This window comes from Limulus polyphemus, unplaced genomic scaffold, assembly GCF_000517525.1.
Source record: "Limulus polyphemus unplaced genomic scaffold, Limulus_polyphemus-2.1.2 Scaffold1512, whole genome shotgun sequence".
NCBI lineage: Eukaryota > Metazoa > Arthropoda > Merostomata > Xiphosura > Limulidae > Limulus > Limulus polyphemus.
Window position 1 is genome coordinate 192,631 of NW_013667122.1, and position 27,018 is coordinate 219,648.

The following is a 27,018-nucleotide window of genomic DNA, read 5'->3' on the forward strand; positions in this document are numbered from 1 at the left end:
ATAAAAGGTACCTAACTTACAGCATAAATTAATGGTTCCCTGTTAAGTTTTTGGTTTGAATGACTCATTTAAATGGGCACAAACTTTTCGTTGTGAATTGGTGTAGTAAAGGTTAATTATTTTTCATGGTTTAACCAGTTTCACGAAATAGGTACCTGCTGAAAGAAAATACCTTTAAACAGTCCTCATTTAATTACGAAAGTGGGTTCTACTTTGTTTCCACACCCACGTGCGGTGATAAACAAAACAAAACTGCGCTGCTGGAGAAACAGAGAGAACACCATGGTTACAATATGTGGTGTCACCATTCGCATACATTCTACAGAACTGTTACAATTATTTATAGTGAGAACTTGTGATCGATTATCCTCAGTGTAATCCAATCGTCTCACTGAACCACACAGGTAGTAAGCCAAAAAATTTATTGCATAAAAATATTAAGTGAAGTGGGCCAACTAATAGTTTATGATCAAATTTTACGTTGAAAAAAAAAAACGGTGGATAACTACAGAGAAATTAAACGTTGCAATACTTGTATATAGTAGTTTATCACATCTTATAGCCCTCACATAATACTTTCACTACACGTTTTTATAAACAAATATATACTGTATAAAGTATTCTTCCTACGCTATACAGAGCAGTTCAACTTCCTATACTTAACACTTTTTCTTTATTTTGCTGTGTATACTTTTTTCTATGTACAAATAAGTGCATACATGGATCTTATTTTACAAACTTGCATGCTAAACTTCTTAAAATTTTCGCTTTGTAACTACAAACGCTTGACAATAAGCAAAGGTAATACTAAAACTCTTCATATGAATCTGTACATGTGACACAAGGACTTTTGTTTTTTTTACAAGTTTACTCACTTTCAAATTATCAAGATCATGAGTAAGCTAAAGAACGAGTTTTTGGCCTAGAAGACCTTGTGCTAACACCACTCTGGACTGAGCTTCGAGTCTTTCTCTGTAAAGTATTTTTTGATAACATCCGCTTTGAATTCCGTGTTTGAGAGCCTCCATTACTGACAGTAGTTCGGCACCTCTTCGAGAATGAAGATCGGGTGGAGTTTTCACAACAAGGACAACTGCGCCTCAACGCCCGCTTTGAGGTATCTCTAGAACGTGTTCGACCCCTGATGCCATCTTCCAGGGGTTTGCACTTTTCCTCATTTTTGTCACTTTGGTTGGCTTCCTCTTTACAAGATAAATTGCTTTCAGTTGATCTTCCAGAAGGTTGAAGACATCTGATGCTCCAGCGGCTTGCACGAGAGTTTGGCCTAGACATGTCTTCAGTTTCTGGGATCTTCTCAGAGTTTCCAAATATGGAAGAGTTAGATGAAATTGCAGTATAATTTTCTGGAGATGATTGTTTTGCAGGATCAGTTTCTTTTGTAATTGAAGTCTTTGATATATCACAGTCCTCCTTTTTGATAATCATTCTGTATGAAGTCAGTTGGCTATCTTCGACTTCATCCTTTTCTGTTGATAATTTATCTTGTGGAATTTCAAATATGCTATCAACAGTTTCTTGAATTTTTTTTCTCAAAAGTCTTCTCTGAGGTTGGGTAGAGTTAGCAACACGTTTTCTTAAACCGGTATCAGACACATTTTCTAAACTTCGCCATCTTGGAACATTTCTTTGAAATTTTGAATCTTTAATCAGACTTCTAGTAGGGCAAGAACTACTATCATCTTTAATTACAATTTCTTGAACATTATGTCTAAGAATACTTTTTTCTAATAGTATATCTTTAGATAACATTACAGATGGATTGGAAAAGCATGGACCTATCATAGATATTTCTCTTTTATGTTTTGGAAGGTGTTTTTCACAATAAGTACCTACAGCTTTATCCTGTTGGGAATTAGAAACTGTGTCTTCTGTAAGAGGGTCATCATCTGTGTCTCTCAAAACACTTGTATTATGTTCCAAATCTTCCACGGAAGTAAAGGACTTTTCATAACACAGAACATCTTCTTGACTTCTGCTTCTTAAAATACTTTTCATTTGACTCAAAACACTTCCTGTTTGACTCGTATCTTTAACTGCCTCTCTTCTCAGATCACAAGGATCATCATTTATCATGGTTTCTTGACTTCTGCATTTGAGAAGATTTTGTTCAATTTTATCTATTTTTTTTTCATCTGAACCAGAATTTGTATCTTTTGCACTTTCTGAAATTTCATGTCCTGGAGCAGTTTTGTTGGATTGTGGTTTATCACATGTAATTCTATTTAAACTAGATAAACTAAACTTTTCTCCTTGTTTCTTGTCCTTCAAATGAACATTTTTTAGGACATATGATTCTTCTGGAAAACTTTCAACCATCTTCGATGAAGTTTCATTGGCTACAACATTTTCATTACTGTTGTATCTTAAAAGTTTTATATCAGGTTGGAGAACTTTAGTAAGCCCACTGGATGAACTAACGGAATGTCCAAGTTCTGAAAATGTATCCTGATTTCTACATCTCTGCACTCGTCTTCTAGCTCGTGTACTTTTAGCTATACTACGAGGTGAAGAATGAGATCCCAAATGTTCATCCATTCCATAACTAATATGTTTTGGTGAACATCCTTTTAGCCCAGTGCAGCTTTCTTTGTCCTCTTCTGATTCCTGTTGCTTTAAAGGAATTTTTAATGATCTGCCATCTCTCTCTTCATTCACCTTCTTTTGACTGCTATGGATATCTTTTTTATTTGTATTTAAGTCTCGTAGGCTATCCCAAGCAATATCTTCAACAATATTTGTGACTTGCTGTTTTATAGAATTATCATTATCTATGACTTTCTCAGAATTTGAAGTAACAACTTCAAAATTATCTATGACTTGATTGCTAACAGATACCGCTGCCTGTCCATGGTCCAAGCTTTTACAATTATCAAGGGTAACATTTTCTTCATTACCAGCAAAATTCTTCTGACAATCAGATGATGTAATTTCTCTTTCTTCTAACTTTTGACCACCTAAAGACTCTCTTGTATTATCTACAAAACTCTTTTGATTATCAAGAAATATATTTTGTCTACAATCAGAAACACACAGGATACTGTCTGATAATTCAGATCTTACAGTGTTTGATTCCTGAACTTTTTTCATGGGCTTTACAGTAAAACTTAAAGTTGTACCCTCAGAGTTTCCTCCTTGACTTTGTTTTGAAAAAACGTTAGATGAAGCACTTTCATTTTTCATACAGTAACTAGAGCTATTACAAACATTCTCTGTTACCACTGACGTGACAACAGCTGGAAGATCCTGGGACATCAAAGAACCTCCACCAAGATCAGAGCATCCAAGCACCTGAGGTGCACCATAAGAAACAGGTATTTCTGGGGGAGATAACAATATTCCCATCTCTGAAGTAAGGCTTACAGATACAGGTTGAAGAGGTTCCCATTTTTCAGTACTATGAAGCATTTGATTCACATCACTGAAATCTGTATCACATGGTGGTAAAGGCTGAAGGGAAGAATATTCTTTGGTAACTAGAGGCTCGGAATCGGCGGGAAGTATTGATTGGGAGATTGTACTTGTAGGAAGCCCTACAGGATCATTTATACAGTACTGATTTGTGTTTACTTGAGCCTGAGACTGCATTATAGGGGATACAAATTGAGGATTCACATCTCTGTGAATAGTGCTTAATGGCACAGGATAAACCCCTGGCTGACCAACAAAGGATGGGTTAGTTGGTAAGAATTTCTGATTGTTTAAGTATTGGAAAGATCCCTGTACTTGGGTTACAACAGGTTGTGTGTGAATAATGTTAGAAGACTGGTAATGAATATTTTCTGGACGTAAATGAGAAGGATTCTGATTTCCCTCACCAGTGAGTGGAACTGAAGTTCTCTGATGAACAGTTGACATTTCACTTCTAATTTGACTTTGTGACTGAGAAACAAATGGTACATCCATTGCAACTGAATCAGGAGAAACTGGAGTCTCCAGACCTGATCCTTGAGGAGAAGGAAGATCTACCTTGTGAACGTTTTTCTGATGTCTTCTTAAATTGTATGCTGAAAAAAAACTTCTACTGCATGAGAGACACCAAAATTTTTTCAGTTCTTCTGGTGATTTTCCGTCAGAACCAGTATTTGAAGAGGAGGTAACTTTTTTCCGCTTCTTCTTACTCTCACCAGACTGATTTTCAGCACATAGAGATTTCTTACGTTGAGATTTAGCCTGTGGTTTAATTTCTGCATCTTCAGGTACCCATGATGCATTTGAATAAAGAGAGAGAGACTGAGTGGGTAATTCAAATTTCTGGCTGTCCACATTAGAGGCACTTGTCACAAAAGACAAAGGTGGATCCTCAACAACACAAGGTGTTGGTGGATGAATTACCAAACTCCCAGGAAAAGTAGATGATGATGTGAGAGGGATTACTTCTTTGTCTGCATAGTTCATATTGTACTGTGTGTAGTTCTGAACAATCTGTGAAGTAGAACATTGGTGTTAAAAAATGTGAAAAACACACATTATTTAACAAAGTCATGTCAGAATTACTCAACACATTCATAACTTAAGAATAGTGTAAAAAAAATATCCTAACAAGTAAAACAAGCAATTTTGTTTTCAAACAATAATAAAAAAAATATAAATAAAATGATTTTAAGTTTAATATCTGAATAATCTTGACGAAAAGATTCAATGAAATGATTCTAACCTTTCTGTCATCTTTACCAAGATTCTCAATATTGACACTTAGGTCATATTGACCTTTATGAATAACTAGAATTTATAACTTATCAATTATTAACTCCATCACCAAAGGTGAGGGAGGTATGTTTTCATCCCTCTGTGTGTGTGTGTCAGCAAGATTTCTTGAAAAAGGCTGAATGGATATAGACTAAAGTTGGTATACATTTAGACTATGACCCAACTCAGAAGTAATTAGTTTTTAGAGCATCAAGGTCATGAAAACTAAAAAAATCCCTATCTATTAACATGGGGACTGACTTTTCGCACTATTTTTGCTATATCACTCAGTCAAAAATTACTAGATTTTGATTAAACTTGGTGGGCATATGTTGAATATTATTCCTCATTGTCCTGCCAAAATGGTCTGTGTCCACTGATGATGACGGACTTATGGACACATTTTTGTATTTTCTGAGGGCCAAACATGATCAATGCTGCATGGCAAATGGATGCGCTCTACTAGAGAGTAATATATAGGACAATGGTTTGTGTGATGTTACATTACAATAAGACTGATAATACTTTTAAGCAACTATTTTGTTAAAGTACTGGCCCTATATGGGTTTCCAGTAAGAACAACATAACAGCATCACAACATCACACAAGTTGATGTGTTGCATGCTGCTGCTGATGAGGAACAATGGATTCACAAGTGTGTGTGGGAGAGGAAGTCACCATACTCCTATGTACACAAAAGGTGTTCCTTACTATAGCCAAAATTTATTGTTGTTGCAATGAAAAGTGGCAATAGAGCCCACATATGAAATATACTATGTTTCCAAGAAAGTAAGCAGCATTAGCACTGACAGTTACCTATTTGAGGGATGAAGTACTGGTGTTGTTATGCAATTAACAGGTGATTGGTCATTGGTACAGTGAGCAAAATGGAAGTAACTAAGGGCAACACTGATACTTGGGTTGTATGTCAAGCACCAATTCCACAAGAGAAGAGAATACACAGTTTCCAAAATATTTGAGATTGCTAGTGCAAACAACCTAGACACAATGCAGCAGCAACTCGGTGATTTGTTGGCTAATTATGCCAATGTATCTCTGGGACCAGACGGACAAATGAGTCAAACAGAAGTAACCCAGTGTCATATAGATATAGATGATGCATGTCCAATTAAACAACTGCTGTGCCAGCTTCACTAAAGCACTAAGGAGGTAGTCAGCACTGAGACAGAATCAGATGGCCTTCAGAAAGTGTTTGATCATCTTCACTAGTGATTTTCGGGAAGAAAGATGGTATGCTCAGGTTCATTGTTTTTTTTTTAGATGGGTGAATGTGATAACATGCACTGATGCCTTTTCACTGCTGAAAACAGATGGATGTCTAGATGCTTTGGATCTGGCATCCAGATACCAGCAAGTTGAGCTGGATGATGAAAGATTTAAGACTATTTTTGGCATGACAGATGGTTTTTAGGAGTTTTGCATCATGCCACTTGGTTTGTGTAACATGCCCACAGCTTTTGAGAAGCTAATGAATCTTACACAGAAAGGGCTGTAACGGAAGAACTGCATGATCTATGCTGATGATGTCTTGGTGTTTGATCACATGTTTAAGTCTGCAGCCAAGAACCTGAAAATGATATTCCAACAATAAAAAAGGTAGGCTTGAAACTTAAACTAGAGAAATTCGTTCATGCAAATTAACTGATCATAGCATTGATGCAATATTGGTCTTAACCTGTGATCAAGCAAGAAGAACTCAACAGTTTACTCAGTTTTGGATCATACTACTGATGAATTGTGGCCACCTTTTTCAAGTTTGCTAAACTATTATCAGCTCCCATTAAAATTAATATGCACCTCAAATAGAATGTGAGTAAGCATTCCAGTGTCTAAAGTGTGCTTTAGTAGAAGCACTAGTGCTGGCATATCCATGACAGGACTGAGTTTCTTGTTAGATGCCAAAGCTAGAAATAGTGGGTGGTGTTTTCAGAGTTGAAGGACAGAGTAGAACATATAATGACATCCAGTTGTCATATGCTTATGGTTTCAGAAAGCAGATACTGTACAACAAAGATAGAACTGCTTAAAGTTGTGCTCTGTGTAAAACTATTGACACTACTTGTATGGTAGAAAGTTTGCTATTCAAGTGGACCAAGCATCACTGAAGTGGTTAATGAACTTTAAAAATATGAAGTAATGACTGCACATTCGATAATAACATTGTAGGATTTATATTTAGGTAAATAGCATCATTCAGGCCTGTAACATTCCATTTGTCAAATGTCCTGACTCTGAACAATGTGTGAGAGTTGAAAACATTTCTGCCGTAGCAATGACAAACCATGCAAAATAGATCCATTAGTGAATGGATGCCACAGTTGTCTTTAGTAGCTCTGGAAAGAACAACTGAAAAACCCAGATCTATTGTGGGTGCTCTTTGTCATGCAGCAAGGTGAAGCCTGGCCAGCTCAGACTGAGAAACACTGCATAGATGAACCTCACCTATGGTATTTGTGCTGTACCATCGTTACCAAACACCAATCAGTAATTATCCGATTGTGTTGCAGCTAGCAGTCTCAAGAGCTTTGAGGTATGAGATTCTTTAGATTTTGAATAACACAAAGATTGTAGACTATCATGATGTTACCTGCACTTGTGTTAATGTTTGACAGCAGTTCTACAAGTTTTAACTGAGTAAAAACTTGCCCTAAACAGGCAAACTCCTACAGAAAAGTACTGGTGACCCTTTGGAGAGAACAGCTCCGTGTATAGCTGGTCCACTCAGAGACACAGAACAAAGTTCTCTGTATAAACTCTTGGTGATAAACTGTTTCAGGAATGGGGACGAGAATAGTCCGCTGATGGATATGTCAACACAGTCTATGGCTGATGTATTGACAGAACACTGGACAGCCTAAGTGCCAGAAGGGGGAATAATTTCAACAGCCAGTTGTTCTCCAAGTTATGTAGTGTTTGGTGTGGTGATGAATTTGCTTTATCCTTCCTAGTCTGATGGTCTAGTAGAACAGATGATACAGTCTATCAAGTGTGTGTTTGCCATGTTTGTTAATCCTGGCCAAACTGACTGGGACGAGTAATTACCATATGTCATGATGTTGTACCACACAACTGTACAAAGGTCAATAGGCTACATGCTGAACATGCTCATGTCTAGGTAAGAAACCCCACTCCCTGTCAAGTGATGTAAGGTCCTTTCCGTAGAGTGATTAAGGTCTGTTTTAGCCGATATGCACATGTTCGTATAACAATAGCTAGGAAAAGGTGTTTTACATCAGAAGTGCTACAGGACAGTGAAGGAACGAGTGTACCAGCATGTAAGCCACTCAGCTTCAGCAGGACAGGAGCTTAGCTTCTGCTCTGATGAATCAGGTCATTGTCATACAAGTTACAGCAATCGAGAGGCTCACAAAAACATGCACTGCGTGTAAGTTAGATGCATCTATACATTAACAACAAACCTCTTGTGCACTGGCCTTACCAAGAATCAGAGGAGGAGAATGACGAGTCAGAGTAAGAACAGAGTTTTATCTCGGTCCACCCTGACACAGTAGAGGAGAAAAGAGATGAGAGTAATTATCTGGCTGTTTACAACTACTACAGTTGGCTAAGGCATAAAATTTCCATATCCTTAAATTATGATAGTTTCTTAGCAAATACAAACATAAGCTTTGGGATGGGCAGATAAAATTATAAAAAAAAATCTATAAGTGTTGTTTACAAGTGAAGGCCAATGGAATTGTTCATTAATGTGAGTTTGACTTCTATTTTTTTCATATTTCTTTGCAAATTACACTAGATAAATGTTAGAAATATCATTTTTTTCTTAAATTTTAAATTTAATATTCAGGCATACACTTGACCCCTGAAAGCTGCTCACCAGTCTATAAATTCAAATTTTCCTGACAAATTATGTCCTTCATAAGCTAAATAAAAATACAGTTTGTTTCTTAAATTGGTTTTCAATGAGAAATGCAATTTGATCAATGAGCACATGAAGTTAAAATTTTTAATTCAATACTGCTAGAATTGTAGTAATGTACCAAGTAAAAATATATAGTTATTGTGATGAAACTTTGTAGAGACACAAGTATAGAGGTCATCATTAATACTCTGTCTAAACGATCTATCAAAGTATACTGTTATCATTTTCTTTTCCCACTGAGGTAACTGGAAATAGGATTATTTCCACTTTTGTGTATTTAATAAGATTATTAAATGTACCACACTTAATATATGAAAAACCTATTGTCTAAGAAACATTGGTTGGGAAGAGAGGCAATTTAGTACTAAGTTGAGTATTTAAATTGAGAGCAATTTCCTTTATTTATTTATTGAATAATTATGTACACAGAAAATACCCAACACAATGGCTTCCTTACCTGTCCATCAGATCCTCCAGAGTTTTCATCCATCATCATAAGACTTACTCGTACAGCATCGCTAATGGATGACAGAGAACGTGATGAAGCCTCGGTTTTGTTCTGTTGACAGGCCTTGTTTGATGCAGCTGGGACTTTCAACTGAGGCATGCACTTTCCTGAAACACCTGCAGACTGAATACCACTTACACTTGCAGCAGAAAACTGAGTATTTACACTCCTCTGAGAGTAATGGGAGGGTAAAAACTGAGAGTCAGATCTCTTTACTGAGTCAACAGAATATCTGCTACCTAAGGAACTTTCACTTGGAACCTGAGATGTCTTACTTTGTGGTTTAGACTTTGAAGTAGATTCTGGATGCTTGCCCATTTCTTTCTTTGGCTTTAATTTTCTGGATGGAGTGGGCTTCTTAGCTTTGTTGGGAACACTTACAGTCTGGACTGCAACAAATGACAGGGACTGAGAACCATGCTGAAGTTGAGCCTGACCACTTGCTACAGGTTGAGCCAAACCAGGAAGACCAATAAGTACAGGAGAATTAGGTGGGAACAAGCTGTTAACTCCTGTTTTTAAAGTTCTATCAGAACCACTAGCAGTTGCAGTAAATGCTGTAGTCAATGTTTGTGTGCCCATCCCTGTGGTTTTTAAAGATGTTGTAGTTGTGGTAGTAGTAGTAGTCACAACTGTGACAGAAGGGAGAAAAACAGATGTTGAATTTCCTGTAGTCCTAACTGCAATATACTGATTTGAACTACTGGACTGGCTTGTTTCTTTAGCATGCAAGCATGATGTTTGTGACACAGTATTTTGGGTTGTTTTAGTACCTGATACTGAACCTACTACATGAGATTGACCTGCAGCAATACTGGTAGAAACTAGGTTTCCTCCACCACCTTGAATGCACACAGGTACCGATGCAATGGTCACTCCAGGCGTCGATACTAAACTCATTATCTTTTGGTTATTTTCTACCCTTACCAAAGAACTGACCACCTGGGATGATCCTGAAGCAATACTTGTAGATGCTAAACCTCCATTAACAGCTTGAATACATACAGGGACACCTGTAAAAGTCATTCGAGATTTAGACCCCATATTTGTAATTTTCTGATTACTACCAACGCTAAATTTTCGCTGGCCTGGGACTTTACGATACTCTAGAGATCCTGGACGATTTCTTACAGGTGTCCAAATTCGTTTCTTTTTCTGTCCTTTTTGAAAGTCTACGTTTTGACACAAGTTTTCTTTAGTAGAAACCTTGTTTTCAGGCTTTGGAGGAGCACCTCTGACAATGATAACGCTTGGTATGGCTACAGTTGCAGGGTTCCCAGATCCTGCTGACATAACCGTTGGGTGTTGCATAAGGAAATTTTCTTTTGTTATGACATTGTTGTTGCTCATATTGTTTACAGGTATCACTAATCTTCCAGTAAGCACTCTTCCTCCACCATTCTGACCTCCCCCACTTCCTCTCCAACCAGGTAAAGTTAAGGTTGCCACAGCAGGCACATGCTGACTGATCTCTTCTAGGTGCTGATGTGATATATTTAATTTTTCTGCTGCACTCACTGAAACTGAAATAGTTGCATCAGTTTGGGACTCTAATTCATGGGATGGAAGTACTTTATTCATGGTCCTGATGTTTAAAACAGGGGATACTGTAAGTGTAGAAGGTGGCTTTTGAATGGTATCCTTATTGCTTACAATGACAGGAACCTCTGTTGTTGAAGATGTTGATATGGAAGAAGAAATGCAAGAGCGGGATGCTGAAACAATTGTGGAGTCAGGTCTTACAGTATTTGGTAATATGGGAGTAGTGCTCGGCCTTGTTTTACAAACTGTTGTAGTGACAGTAGACACTGAATCCTTTGATCCAGCCATTCCTCCAAAAAAGATGCAGTCTCTCAATTTACTACACAAAATTGGCTGGTTCAAAGAAAATTGGGCTTCCAGTGGCCTTCCATGTGCAAGCTTCTCTTCAATCTTTGAAGATTTTCTAGCTGGTGACAAAATAAGACTTTTCTTCTTAGGATCAGAAGGTGCAAAAGTCTGTCTTGAAGGTGTTGGAGTAAATAGTGTGATAGCACGTTTTGTATTTATTTCACTTATGTCTTTTTTCTTGTTAGATGAAGTGGGGGATCCAGACAAGTCAGATTTCTCATGAAGACATGCCTTAGTGTTACTTTTAATCATTTTCTTTCCCATTTTTTTCCCTTGTTTCCTATATTTTACTTTTTTGAACCTTGTGTTCTTATTTTCTACAGTTTTTTGTTTGTGAACACTCTCAAAAAACTTCAATTTCTTTACTTTCTGATTTCTTTCTATCTTTCTCTTCTTTTTCTCTATCTGAAGGAGCTGCTGGGCAATTCTTTCGGCTTCAGAATCTTCAACAGATCCTGAAGATAGTAGTTGCGATATAAGTGCAATTTTAGAATTTTTCTCACAACTCAAACCACCGGACACTGAGGGAAGCATATGATTTTTCTCAACAACAGTAGCATTACTATCCAATCGTGACAATAAAATATCCACACATTGGTTAATCAAGGACGATAAGTCAATTTCCAAGCTATTTGAACTTGGTGTGAGTCCCAGAGATGCTGCACATTCTAGAATTTGACTTCTAACTTTATCTTTCTTTTTAAACTTTCGTTTTTTACATCTAACTTTTTCAAGTCCAGTTTCACCAGAACCATCCCTATCTTTTTCTTTTTTAGTTTTCCTTTTTTTCTTTCTCTTCTTCTTTTTTAGCTCATGGTCAACTTCGGCTTTATCCCTTTTAATATGTGCTTTCTTCAAAGTCTTTAGTTTCTTCACAGAGCCTTCTTTTAAATCTTTTTTAGCTTTTCGAAGTTTTTTAATACCCTTCTTCACTGGCAATGAAAGTTTATAGTCAACTGAATTACTGGATATGGCAAGTTCTTTACTGTTTTCATTATTAATAGTAGACAAAGGAAGATTAGTAGAATTATTATGTTTATTGCATATGGTGTTTTGCTGCATAGTTCCAGCATATTTTCCATTTATTTCTTCCTCTGATGCTGAATCTGTTTCACTGTCTGCACTTTCGTATGTGTGACTGTGCTGCATTATAGTCTTTAGGGCAGATGTGGTAGCAAGATACTCTTCACACACTTGTTTCATTTCTTCACAAGAATTCCCACGTTTTAATAATTGGCATCTCATACACTCTAGCACCATCACAAAGTCTTTAAGAAGAGAATATGGCACACCCTGAATATGCACATCTAATACAGGATGTGGTAATCGGTACACATATTGAGGTCTGCCATCTCTACACAAATGAGCTAAAACCTCTGGTTCTTCGGAAGGAGTAGAACACCTCCCACCACACATACAGTCATTTTTTACAGATTCATCATTACTGATAACAACATCCTGGACCCGAGCTAGTAATCCTTCAAGGAAAGCTTCAGAGACAATACTTCCATCACACTGTGATTTTGTAGCTCTTGTTGCTATTCGTTGCATCACTTCTTGCAACAGATTTAGCCTCTCCCATGTTGGATCAATACTGAAGGCACTTAAAATACATTCAAGTGAAATCTCGTCTTGTTTCTTTTCAAAAAGGGTACCTAGCTTGCTATATATGTTGGCTACATGAGCTTCCAGTTCCAATATCCTATCTGCAGCCCCCTCATATCTGGCTTCTTCAAGAAAGTTTAAATCTACCGTCAAGCCTCGTACGTAGAACTCTAAATACAATGGTAACATCAACTGTCCATACTAGGGGAGAAAAAAATATAATAGATTCAGTCTACATCTTTATCCTGTTAATAAGTGTGGTAATAAGAGTATTCATACAAAACTGAAGCTAAAGATTGCTTTAATTAAGACTATAACTTGAAACCTCAGAATGTCTCTGCTACCCAAATTAATATGTTAAATAGATAAGGATTTAACTATTTCATTACTGTTTAAAAATTGATTTTTCCTAAAATCATACTTAAACTCTCATAAATAATTGTATTTTTTTACTTGCAAACCAGTAGATTAAATGTTGAGTACGAGTTAGATTTTAGTTTCGATGTAAAACTCATAACACTCTTAGTAAAAAACAAACCAATGACATTTATAACACAAAAATGGAACTGAGCCATGTGCCATCACAAACCAACATATTTAATTTTTGAGTGCTTTTGGAATTTTTTACATTTTTAGAATTAAACCTCCAAAATACTGAAAAAATTTCCTTGTTGAGGTTGTACACATCGTATCAACAAACCACGACTCAAAAATTCTGAATATCCTTTACGTGTTGCAGATTATATGTCACCCATAATTCTTAACTTTCCCATCTACCATGTGACTTATTGCATATGCATCACCGGGTCTTACATAAGCTCCACTTTCCTGTCAAAATTTAGGTTTTATTAAAAGTAGCAGTTGTGATGAAAACCTGGTTGTGAGGATATAGATGGGAAGCCCTTTCTTGTATGCACTCTTTGTTAATGACCTCCCACAACCCCTCACACCACTCATGCACACATCCCACTACGCAGGTGACATTGCTATCTGGTGCACTTCCAGAGACCCCATTCTAACAGATTTCAAAATTCAAAAATTAATCAACAGAATCACAACTTGGTGCAACAAATGGAGAATCAACCTGTATACAAATAAGACTCAAGCTATAATATTCCATAGAAGCCTCAACAAAAAGTACAAAAAACTTAAGACTATAAAACTAAAACTCTACAACTCCACTATCACCCTAATCTTGTCAATCAAGTTCCTAGGCATGAAGTTTAACCACTATCTCACATGGCACTCACACATAAAAGAAATCTACAAAAAGCTTCAAGCAAGAGTATCACACTTCAAAAAAAACAAAGCCATCATATACACCGTTACAAATCACAAGCCATTCTTCACATTTACAAAATATTGATTAGACCCCTTAATGGAATATGGTTCTATGATCACCTATAACATGGAAGAAATCCAGTTCTCTAAATTACTAAAACTACAAAACATTCTCTGACACAACATGTCTGAAGATATGTACGTCACTTAGAGGTGAAATCCCTTGAAGGTGTCTCATGTGAACATGAAAGGAATCGCCTAATAAATAAGCCACCATCTCCAAATCAAAGAGGACATCTTTGGTACATGGTTGTGAGAAGACAAGTAGATGCACCAGAGACTCCAGCAAAAAGAGATGAGTGAATACTTCTTTGAAATGTTTGTCCCAAATCCTAGATGCACCAGATACAAAGAAGGTATAAGTTGAGACTTGGACTCATGAATAAACCATTCCAGAAAGGAAGCTAACTGAGTGTGAGTTAATGATTAAAAGTGACAACTGAATGACAATATGTCAATTATCCACATAAATTTGGTACTAAGACCAACAGATGCTTTGATGACACATGTGAAGACATAAAATACTGAAGCTAGACTGAAAGAGTGGACAGTGAACTGATATACCACTCCCCATTGGTAAGAATGAGGGAAATTTTTAGAAGAAGGAGTAAACTGGAACATCCATTTAAATGTCTCTGATAACCACTTTTGCCATTCAAAAACCCTGACAGAGGAAGTTTGTAAGATGCTCATGGTTTCTATCTTGAATGAGAAATATCTAGATAATGAATAAGATGGGAAAGATCTATTAACAGTTTCCAATCTTCTGATTTCTTGGGTACTATGAAAATCTGGGAAAACATATTGTTTTGATAGCCTTTTTCTGTAAAAAGATTTGAAACTTTCTAATCAAAAATTTGAAATACAAACTGGATCAGAGAGAATAGGAAAATTGGATGACAATAATGAAACTGGAGAGAAATTTGAAACTGAAAAATCTGATAAGCCCAACAGATGAACAAATGATCCAAGATGCCCCTACCATCCCACCCACCCCCAAAAGTATGTGTGGGTGTAGAGTGAGAAGTAGTTGATGAAGGTAAGGCAGGAGGATGAACATTACTTCTCTATCATCTTGAAGAGGGACAATAACCAGATGCAAAATCAGATGCTAAAACTCTAATCAGCTTCTGATGGAAACCTCTTTTTAGATCAGCTGTAAGAACTGGGGATAACAGAAACAATACAAGAGTGACCTGGAGTTAATGAAGTAGATATCTAATCCTTATAAAATAAAAGCTAATAACTGTGCAGAAGAAGAATGGCTCAAAACAAGACAAATAATAGCATGCATGACAGAATTCCCTATCTATAATGTATATTGTTTTTATATGCATTAGATTCCCAATTTATTATTTGTAGAAGTATTTTTCCACTGGTACTGGTATGTGTATTTATAAGAGTTGAATATGGTATTAGACCTTAATAAAGTCGGAATTAAGTTTATTGCAATGACTTTAAATTTATTATTTACCATTACTGTAACATTTTAAAAACATAATGAAAATGCTAGTAAAATGCTGATAGGGCTTATTATGTTTGTTTGTTTTGAATTTCGCGCAAAGCTACACGAGGGCTATCTGCGCTAGCCGTCCCTAACTTAGCAGTGTAAGACTAGAGGGAGGGCAGCTAGTCATCACCACCCACCGGGAACTCTTGGGCTACTCTTTTACCATCATGGCCATCTTGTTAGGCTTTGTACTAGGTCTAGGATACTCATCCGACATGCTTGTTTCCTCTTTTTTACCTCTTGCAGAGTTTTTGAACATAGATTCTGTATATTATCCTGACCGAACTTAGACTCAGTATCTCTGTATTTAGCCTTTTTCATGTGAGATTTCAATGCAAATTTTTTTCACATTTGGGACGATTAAAGATTTGTTGGAAATGTGACATAGCACCTTCCCTTTGGCTTTGTCCCTAACAATACAAGTTTTGTATGTGGGATTTGATACCCAATTGCCTCCCAGGCATTTTCACAATACTTCCTACCATATAGACTGCAAGATCCTTTACATATTAAATCAAGGGTCCATACAATACCATTTCCAAAAAGAAAAAAAAAAGCTACTAAGCAACTGTAATCACTTGTTACTGGTCTATTTCAGTTATATATTTTTTTTTCAAGCGACCTTTTCCAAGTGTTTTCAAAGACTTTTATCAATTTTCCAGGTGTGGAAAACAAATTTTAATTCTCCATGACTTTTCCAGGATTCTCATGACCTATACATTTCCTGCAGAAAACTGAAGATAGAACACATGGAACTCCCCCTAAGCTAAGGGACAAGAACTGAAGAAACAATATGTGAAGTGGAATATGAAGTCAATTGATAATGTACTAGTTTCTAAAAGTATTAGTGACAACTCGAATACCAGGAGAAAGTAGAAGAAATAATTATTCAAGTACTGAACCATCAAACACCACACTAGCTCCCTTAGATGTAGCAAAAAATAATTCAAAGTTTAAAATAGAACATACATGAGAGAAAAGAGAAATCAGGATTAGGGATAGCACAAAAATTATCTGCAAACTTTGAAGGCAAAGAGGCCTTAGAAGAAAAAAAAATCGATCTTGTTCAGATCATGAGAAAAACAAATAGCAGGTGTTATTCAAATTGAGCACCCACAAGATTGTAAAACCCACCAAGGTCACCAGCAGATAACTTAGCATTATTCTCCTCAATATGCTGATCAATAAGAAGCTGACAATGCAACCACGGGAACATCTCACAGGCAAACTGCCTCCAAAATTCTTCCAACGCTGTTGGAAATATCTGAATCAGAACAAGAATTGACGTCCAAATTTATTATAGAAACTTACAAATTTACACTATTAAGATTAAAATGAATTTCAAACAGGTGCTCACCTCTAAAATTCTCTTCAATCCATCCCCCCACATACACAACCATGCTTTCATCACAACTGCAACTTTCAACAAAGCCTACATTACCTAGTGAGGTAAATGGACATTTAAGGTATTACACAACCACAACTGTTATGTTGGATAACATTAAGATATACAAATAATATGAGAATGACATAGTTTGTCATCATTTAAAAAGGCCTAATACTGAGAAAATAAGAAGTTTAACAGTGGCCTACATATGATAGAAAAAAATTAGTTGAAATGCATACACTCATCTGACTCAGAACTTATACTCAAATCTCTAGGTGTACGACGTAATAATTTGAATGTTTTTACAAACGCATTAAAATGTGCCCGTCATTGACTCGGCGGTAAATCTGTAGGCTTATAACACTAAAAGCTGGGTTTCGATATCTGTGATGGGCGCAACATAGATAGCCCATTGTGTAGCTTTGTGCGCAATAACAAACATTACTAGTGGTTCATAATAGGGATCACCAATGTGTTCTTCATTATTATTATTTAATATTTTCCCCCAGCTTACAGCAAAAATGGCTGAGTATTGTAATAAAACCTGGGCAATATTACTAAACGCATCATTGCGCATCGTGTAAGGTAGTTTTAAGTTCATTTGACTATCTAGTAAATAACGGCGATTGTATAAGCGTTGACATATAATCGTTTTAATGTAGTCTGTGGTTTATATGGAGCCTCATAATCTACTACATGAATACGCATATTGCTGCATACAGACCGTGGATGTAAGCTAATGTTTATATAGCAGATATGACACGTATCATTGCGATTATTAACTAATTGTTGCAACTGTATTGATGTTGTGTATCATTTATTTCTTCCTACCCTTTTGGACATGACCACAGTTTTTTTTAACACTGCATGATCGATTGCGACCATGTTACACAAACATCTAAAACGTTATACAAACTTCTAGGCTGTCACCCACAACAGAAATCTTTATGCCGTAGTTTAAAAGGTAGCACAAAGCTCAGTTTTGAGCATCAGATCGGCATCCACGGTGATGGCTGGTGGTAAGTGTCGAATTATAACCAACACTGCGTGATTGCTAATTTTATAAATACTGCAGATAGAGTAGCCATCCTTGAAGCTAACTATAAGGAGAGGCAAACAGTAGATGACGATCCTAGGCGAAAGTGAGGCAAAAATTTTGTAGCTATATATTTCATTTTGGATAAAGTGTGCAGAGCCCCCAGTAGCACAGCAGTACGCCTGCGGACTTACAACGCTAGAAACCGGGTTTCGATACCCGTGGTGGGCAGAGCACAGATAGCCCATTGTGTAGCTTTGTGCTTAATTACAAACAAACAACAAAGTATGCAGCAGCGACGGCCAACCAGAGTTTTGGATCTTTACAGTGGAAGAGGGTCATAGAAGTTCATGACCCAAACTCCATCAGAAATGGGGAGGGGGAGGTATATTACTATAATCAATTCATAATTGTTAATTAACATGTTTTCAATCTTGTCGTGTGTGTAAAATGTCACTCTGAAAGGTAATCTGGCCAGCTGAGCAAAACCGTGACCAGCCTTACTATGGCCAGCAGAGAGGAGGAAGTGGAAAATACCTATACAGCTTAAAAACTATAAAGCCTGCATGCATATATAAGTACTAGCCAACATGCATTACATATATAAAACTCATGCGGTTACAAAATTCAGTTCGTGCACCATTTAAGTATACTTCAGTAGTCCCTCCAATCTAGTGTTTACAGACTCCCCATATAGCTACAGGATATAAATATAGTAGCTATATATATTTTACAAGCATATACATAACATGTGGTATGTTAATCACCATACATCATAGTGATCATACATACAGTACCACTATCAATGATAACATTGTGGCAATGACATCAGGAGGAATAGCCATCCAATCTGCATGAAACCAATCCAAAGACTGTCATTGTTTCCCGACAGAGCATTATACACCAACTATGTATTTCATTAAACTAAACTGTTTCAAATAGGACAGTATTGTTATTATACAGATTTATGTCCATGATGAACATACAAAACAAGTAAAGAAACAAGATTATAAAAAAATATTAATTCAAAAAGGGGGAATAGGGATCTTCAAAATGATACAGAAACAAGATAGGTAGCTTAAAGTGAAAATGCAATCGCCAAAAAAAAGGTTAACCAACAAGCTTAAGGTTTGAGGCATAGTGTTACTTTATTCCCTCAAGCTAGAAATCTTTATTTTGACTCCGTCTAAAAGCTATAATATTTAAGAGAGCCAATCCTATTTTGATTCCATGTCTAAAGCTATAATAGTTAAGATAGTCAAAACAGGGATTTGTAGCATGAGGAAACAATGTTAACAGTACGTCTCGAACTTTAAACTTGTTTACTTTTTTTACGAATGTATTTTCACTTTAAGCTACTTATCTTGTTTTTGTGTTTTTTTAAGATCCCTATTATCCCTGTTTAAATTAATAAGTGTTAATAATCTTTGATACTAAAAGAGCACAACGTTGTGCTCGTCTAGACGTATCCTCGTGTATGTGACCACATATTTTTAAGCGTTTGTTTCTTATCCTGTATTCACCACGTTTCATGAACCATGGCCGAATCTAAAACACGCAATAATGGATTACTTTTAAACTCTAACCTTAATGTTCCGTCGCAAGAAATTTCCAACAAGTGGTCTTCTTCCGTAGAGAAACCAGCTGGAAGATTGTTATTTTGCAATATACAAAACTTCCAAGTAAAGAATAAATTTTTACACTTAAAAAGCCACCTGAGGGTCGCAGATTCGAATCCTTGTCCCACCAAACATGCTCGCCCTTTCAGCCGTGGGGGGCGTTATAATGCGACGGTCAGTCCCACTATTTGTTAGTAAAAAGGTAGCCCAAGAGTTGGCGGTGAATGGTGATGACTAGCTGCCTTCCCTCTAGTCTTTCACTGTTAAATTAGGGACGGCTAGTGCAGATAGTCCTCGTGTAGCTTTGCGCGATATTCAAAACAAACCAATCCTTTCTGTAAAGAAACCTTCCTGCGGACTACCCAATGAGAGATGGCGTACCATCAGTGTTCCAAGGACTACAGTTTGGGAATTTATGGACTAGAGAGTGTGTGTGTGTTTTATAGCAAAGCCACAACAGGCTATCTGCTTTGTCCACCGAGGGGACGATTACACCTGATTTTAGGGTTGTAAATCCGTAGACTTAACGCTATCCCACCTGGGGACTGGATTAGAGAAAGGGCATCTAGTCAACACAACCTTATACCAACTCTTGGACTCTACTCCTTACCAACTAATAGGATTGACCAGAACATTATAAACGCTCTGACGGGTGAAAGGGCGAGTACGTTCAGGGACATGTTTCAATACTGCAGATTGCTAGTCGAGCGCCCTAACTACCAGGCCCTTCTCTTAGAAGTTCACACCTCTGAGTTATAGATTTTGATGGTTATTATACTTTAAAGAACTTTCGTTCTTCAATATGCTGAACAAAATTTACACTGAGTATTTCAGGGTTCTTTTTCCCAGTCACCCGCGCTTTCTATTGTGCGCAAGCTAACGAGTCCTATTTGAATTGATAGTTCGTCTTTCAGTCGTGATAAGGCATACAAAGGCGATAATGCCAAGCCTTGTTTTAAACTTATGAATTCAATAATGTTAACAAGAATATTGTTAACACTAAATAATGTTTATCAACGAACTCTTCGCATTACGATATCTAAAAATTCATTGATTACGTAGCCTGCACACCTAGCAAGAAGTTTCAATGTTCCATTCTACCGCGATTTGTATTTTAACATATTAATTAACGTGTTTAGCGTGGAACCGGTTCTTTTCATCCTTGCAGGGGTGGACCTAATAGCGAATTTTTTTTCAAAAGTTTCATGACCAGGTGGAAGAATAACCCATCCTTAGCAAAAATTCCAGATCCTTCCTGCCTTCTAACAGTTTGTTGTACCATATTAATCATTACAAACATTCTAGATCCTTCCTGCTTTTTAACAGTTTGTTGTACCATACTGATCATTATCAAAGTTCACTGATTCAATTATCTTGCAATTTTTTTATGCCCCAAGGTGTCGCTTAAGTTACATGACTATCAGAGAAACGATAAAAACCATCTCAAGAAGTGAAGAATACCCAGCCCTTGCAGACAGTGCAGTTAAAAGTAATCCATTATTGCGTGTTTTAGATTCAGAGAAGTGAAGAATACCCAGCCCTTGCAGACAATGCAGTTTGTTTTCTGTTGCGATTTGCTGCTACGTGCCTGTGCGAGACGCGAAAGGGTGCTTTGTCATTAATATTGGTAATATAATGTCTTGTATGTGCTTATTTTTTGTAAAAATAAACGGGGGGAGGACAAGGTGGACCAAATAATAGCATCTTAACATTAGCTGGCTTTTATTCCAGACACAAGGCAGCTTAAAGTCAACTGAATATCATCTGTGTCCTCTCTTCCACCTCTTGGGGGAGTGAAGAGATGTTCAATGCTTTAGATCTATTGTGCTCTTATTTGTTCTAAACTAAACTGTAGGTCTCTGCATTTAAGATGTTGGACCTTCTGCACCATTAGGGACAATGGCTCTGCAAAGGAGGTTTCTGTACTTCTCAAGTCCATAGTTTGTACACAGAATCATATGAACACCCAATTCACCTCAGAAATTTGCAACTTTTTTGTAGTACATTGCAAAACTCTGATACAGCCTTTCCATGTGGCAATATGTTTCATGCCTCAGTGATGTATGCTATTTTTACATATAGACAGTCTGTCTCGTTGTTAAGCAAAGTTAACTGAGATGAGTCTGATGTTGCCAGTTCTCATAACCAGCCCATATCACCAGGGCTTATTATAACTCCACTTATGACTTTTCCTTGAGTCACTTGATGAAGTTGGATACTCATAACTGAAAGTACTGACTTATTAATTAACAACTTTTAAGCCATCAGTGTTTTTTTTTAGCTGGCTCAAAATCCAGTCACTATGTGGGATCAGCCATGGTCTGCTGCAACCCCGTAGTTACTCAGAGGATCCCCTCTATAGACTCTGTGTTCACTACTGAGTTGTATGCAGTCTCACTTACTTGGAAATATATAGAAGCTAAGTGGTACGCTAATTGTACTGTCTATATCGACTCGTGCTTATCTCTTTAAAAGTTTTGGAGAATCATGATTTTAAATTGCTAGTCTTCTTGCTCCTTTAGATACATGGTAAAATGTTTAACCACCCTGTTTCCAAGATATCAAAGAAATGGCCAAAATTATTTAGGTATGCCTATCTTGATTGTTTTGGAAAACACAATTTAATGATTAATATTTTTTCATTATAATATACTAGGATAAAATGTAGCCGTGTTAGCATAAAAACATCATCCAGTGCCAAAACACTGGATAAATGACGTACCTATGTTAATAATGTATGGTTAAAAGTTTGTTAAAAAAAAGTTTTATCTTGTTATAAATTATCTGATAGCGTTTTCTTATTATTATCACATATATTATACGCAGATTTACTTTAGATGCAGAGCGGGATGTTGACATTTGCGCAAAATGTAAAAAAAACAAAACAATGTCTATATTCAAATTTGAAACCTGTTCTCAACAAACTACTATTTTTTTTAAATGATAAAAACAGTTTACTTGCTAAGGTTAATGTTATTGGAACATCAAGTAAATCGCTTTTATTACGACAAAAATGTAGTTGTCTGTTGATTCAATCCACGGTAGAACTTATGACGAGTGCAACCACAAAATGGGAGGGATTAATTTTGGAGTTAATAATACTTGTAAAAAAAAAACACCTTCCGATTACCCTTTCACAATTAACAACAGAAAAGCATTTTGTGTTTCTGTTTATAATCCTGTATTCTATGGTGAAAAGCTTCAGCACTGTTAATGACCAGTCAATTTATCAACATATTTTAAAAATTAAAACAATTTCAGTACACGAAAATGGCTTGCAATAATATTCAGCTGAAACAAAAATGGATTATTTTTCGGATCAAGAAATAATATTTAACCCACTTGTTTTTTAAGTACGTTTTATATTACCATATTTATGGCAGGAATATCCAATACAGCTTACCATTATCACAACGAATTTACTCTTATGTGTAGAGATAGACAGGATGGGCTCGATCTACTGACTATGTATCCCTAGTCCAAGGTTCGAACCGTAACATGTCGTTGAACATCCTCCACATTTTCAACTGTAATGGAATTATAACCATAGCAGTCAATCCCACTATACAACTAAGGGCAGTCATGAAGGTCAATAATTATCAATTGGATTGGTTATATCCGAATCTTGGAGTCTCTGATGCGAGTCTTTAGCCCCTGCGCTGTCGCACGAGGTACTAGGCACGTTGAAAATATTAAAATATGTAGAGAAAAGAAGAAAAAAACAAGAGCTCATGTTTTATGAACTTTTTATTACTTGTTTAACAGATTTATTGCTCCTAATGGCTCAGCGGTAAGTCTGAAGGCTTATAACGCTAAATACTAGGTTTCGATATCGAAGTGGGCACAACATTTATAGTCCATTGTGTAGCTTTGTGCTTAACAACAAACAAACAAATACAATTTTATTTGTGCTAGTGCTGGTTTCGTATGTATACTTTTCTTCACTGTCTCCCAAGTTTATCTCCAACAAAAAGTCTCTTTCCACACTTAGATACAAACATGGTCACACGTTTGGTAACCAAAAACTTAACATAGATCAGTTAAAATCTGGGAACAAATAATGAAATTTTGAGTTCATTTTGATAACTTGTTTACATTATTGTTACACAGTGTTCCTTGCGTTATATTTGTTTTGGTATTTTTTACAGTCTGAATTCGGTGCATTTAAAGATAGTAAATTTACTTATAGTAATTTTTAAGCAATTTATCATAACACAGCGAAATTTTGTTTTAATCTTTGAGCAGTGTTTATAAAACATTATCTCTCTCAGGATTGTTGAATTTCGAGTAAAATTGTTCGCGGTTGTGCGAACTGGACGTGCCCCTCCCCCCTTTGAGTTGATAGATTAGAGAAGTGGTTCTCTGTATTTATTTCTTTGGAGGACAACCAGATATTTTTTGGGTAGTGTGGGGAATCAGTGTGGACCAAATAATAGCAGTTTTCACAAAACATAAGCGCAGTGTCCCCCCCCCCTCTGGTGGATCACCTGATTTTCCTTTTTCAGCCATCACAGAAATGTGTGCATCTTCCAGGTGAAGGGAAGTAGAATGATGGATTATTGGTGCCTAAATCATGTCTTGACCACTGAAACACGCCCTTTTGGTATTAAATTCCTATAGAGAGGAGACCTTGAGGTGGATCTTGTGGTCATTTGGCTGATCTATGGGGTTGACCTTCACGCAGTTATCCAGTGGAGGATGCTACCAATCTGTTGGGTTATTACCTTTGTTAACATATTTGATCTTCTAGTACTATGAGTTGTACTATAGAATGAAATTTCACAATTGAAAGAAGTATTAAGTAGTCTGTGTTTTAGTTTAAATTTTTAAATGCCGTCTACCTAGTGTTGTGTACCAGACTCTAATAGTACCAGCGGGAATGTTTTTCGAAGATAAAAGAAAAAAACGATTGAAACTTTGGATAAAAATTTCAAGCAGTCCGATGAGGGAAGGCAAACAGGGAATTAGCCACCGAAATATTAACAATGTGCTAAATATTATGTAATTTTAGATAGTGTATTGTACCAAAAACTGCGTAAAAATATGATTAATATACAACAAAGGTATTGGGTGTAATTTTCATTTGTCTTTTTGAACTGTGGTACTGTGTAATGGTATTATTAGTAACTTGTTATTTAGTAGAATACATTTACTCAAATTTATATATCATTTGTAAAGATTCTCGTCCAGAAAAGCAGCTCTAAAATTTTTGTTTATAAAAGTGGGTCCTGTTTTTCTAGCATTGCATTAATAAATTCACCGTTCCTTTCAATAGATGTATATCTTGTCTGATATACACTGCAAAATTGCATGCTTTTTGGAACACAAAGGTTGACCATATGTTTGGAAATAGTAGTGAGTGTTCTAATCTAGCTGCAACATATGTTCACCTAATTTACAATAACTTACAGTAGATGTTGTTATATTTTCATTCCTTGCACTGTAAGGACATTTCATTTCCAATAGTGTTGTCATCAATGATTCATTCAGATGTGGCAGTTCAGTACGGGTATATTATACTAACAAAATCTCCACATTTCTTTGTTTTTATACCAGTGACTTTTTCATATTTTTCTGTTGCCACACATTAATACATAATATAAAGCTGGAGATCTTAACATTATTACATTTGTTAACCTCTTTGCTAGCTTATGTATATCTTTATGTGATTATTTCACCAGTTTCTAATAGTCAATCTGTAGGACCTAGTCTCTAGCCAAAGTTGACAAGTTGCTTCTCCCATATCGGTTCTTGCCTATAGTGTATGATTAGGAGTTTTAAAAATACCATAGTTAAATTACTTAATACATTATTTGACACAGTTTACATTGTCAAAGCTTTCTGATTTATCATGAACTGTCTTGGCTTATAGAAGAATAAAAATCCTACTGCTTTACCAGCTCACTTTTTCGCACACATAATGTTGCTTTTCGGTTTTTTAGTTCTTCTCTCAGCTGAGATAGTGTATACTTCCCACATTTTGCTATTTTCTTGTTGTAAAGCTCCATGAAGATAACATTCATAATACAACTGTAGCTAAGTATAGGTCTCGAGCAACCCACTTGCGAGTTAGAGCAATCTAACATAATAGTTCTAAACTTACCTCTCTATGACTAAGTCAACACTGAGTGTCAGTATTGATCTCCTCAACATTGAGAACATTTGTCTGGTACTAGTGTTTGGATACACAGCTTACAAATCCTTGGAGTCTTTTTCCAACAACTTGCAAACTCTTTCGACCCTCGTGAACAAATGGTTGGATCAGTCTGTTTCCACCCCATCTCTATTTTTACCAGTAACATTGATGAGTGATTGAGACCAATTTAATTAATCCAAATTTGCAGAACCATGATTCTGTGCCACATTTGCTCTCTAGAATGATATAATACCTTCCATTTCATGGAACCTTGCCCCTTCTTTCTTGGTCAGGGCCTATGGAGGTTAATAAGACCTCCCACGGATAAAGTAGAGAAGGGTGATCAAAGTTTCCAACTGCTAAATCTCCCCATTTAGATCTACTCAACAGTTAAATATGGTCATTCTAATACGGCAGAGCTCTAAAGATTTTTATGCTAACTTAGAAGACGTCAAAACCTTGTTTGTTTATCCTATACTGTCAACATGTGGTATTATTTGGAAAGGACCCATAAGGGCTGTATGGTTATTTACCCCTATTTATCTATAAGTTTTAGCAGAGAGGTCATTCTGGGTCTGTATAGGATCAGCACTATTCTAATCTTTCATAAAATAGCTTGGACTACATCAGGGCTATGTTTGTAGTGGCACACTTTTTAGCATTAAGATTAATACCATCACTGAACAGCTTTCTCCCACAGTTGCAGACAGCTTTTATGTCTATATATTTCAGAGTTCCTGTTAGTCATTGAATATAGTTTACATTGTGTGGCAGCTCCAAACTTCCCTCAATGTATTGTGATTGATTTACTGCAAATGGTTTCATATCTTGGTAATCTAAAAGCATTTGCAGGTATTTTTGCCACCAACAGGGAAAGCACTTGCCCTCTAGCTCCATGGTCACCATACGCGACGAACGTGTGGGCCTTTACAGTTTACCTTCTCTGAATTCAAACATAGTCCTGGTCACCATACGCGACGAACGTATGGATGTTTGAATTCATAGAAGGTAAACTGTAAAGGCAGGACTGGTCACCACACGCGACGAACGTGTGCATGTTTGAATTCAGAGAAGGTAAACTGTAAAGGCAGGACTGGTCACCACACGCGACGAACGTGTGCATGTTTGAATTCAGAGAAGGTAAACTGTAAAGGCAGGACTGGTCACCATACGCGACGAACGCGTGGATGTTTGAATTCAGAGAAGGTAAACTGTAAAGGCAGGACTGGTCACCATACGCGACGAACGTGTGGATGTTTGAATTCAGAGAAGGTAAACTGTAAAGGCAGGACTGGTCACCATACGCGACGAACGTGTGGATGTTTGAATTCAGAGAAGGTAAACTGTAAAGGCAGGACTGGTCACCATACGCGAC

At 36.6% G+C, this 27,018-nt stretch overlaps 1 protein-coding gene across 2 annotated transcripts in view; it reads right to left on the reverse strand.

Moving 5' to 3' along the window:
- Window positions 1–452: 452 nt before the first annotated feature.
- The window catches only part of LOC106463904 (serine-rich adhesin for platelets-like), a 66,568-nt gene continuing 40,002 nt past the window's right edge, over window positions 453–27,018 (reverse strand). For both annotated transcript variants that reach the window (XM_022391541.1, XM_022391542.1), the window contains exons 7-8: window positions 9,069–12,815; window positions 453–4,443 (exon numbers count right to left, since the gene is read on the reverse strand). In XM_022391541.1, coding sequence (XP_022247249.1) covers window positions 892–4,443; window positions 9,069–12,815 — 7,299 coding nt within the window. In that variant the 3' untranslated portion in view covers window positions 453–891. The remainder of the gene's footprint in view (window positions 4,444–9,068; window positions 12,816–27,018) is intronic.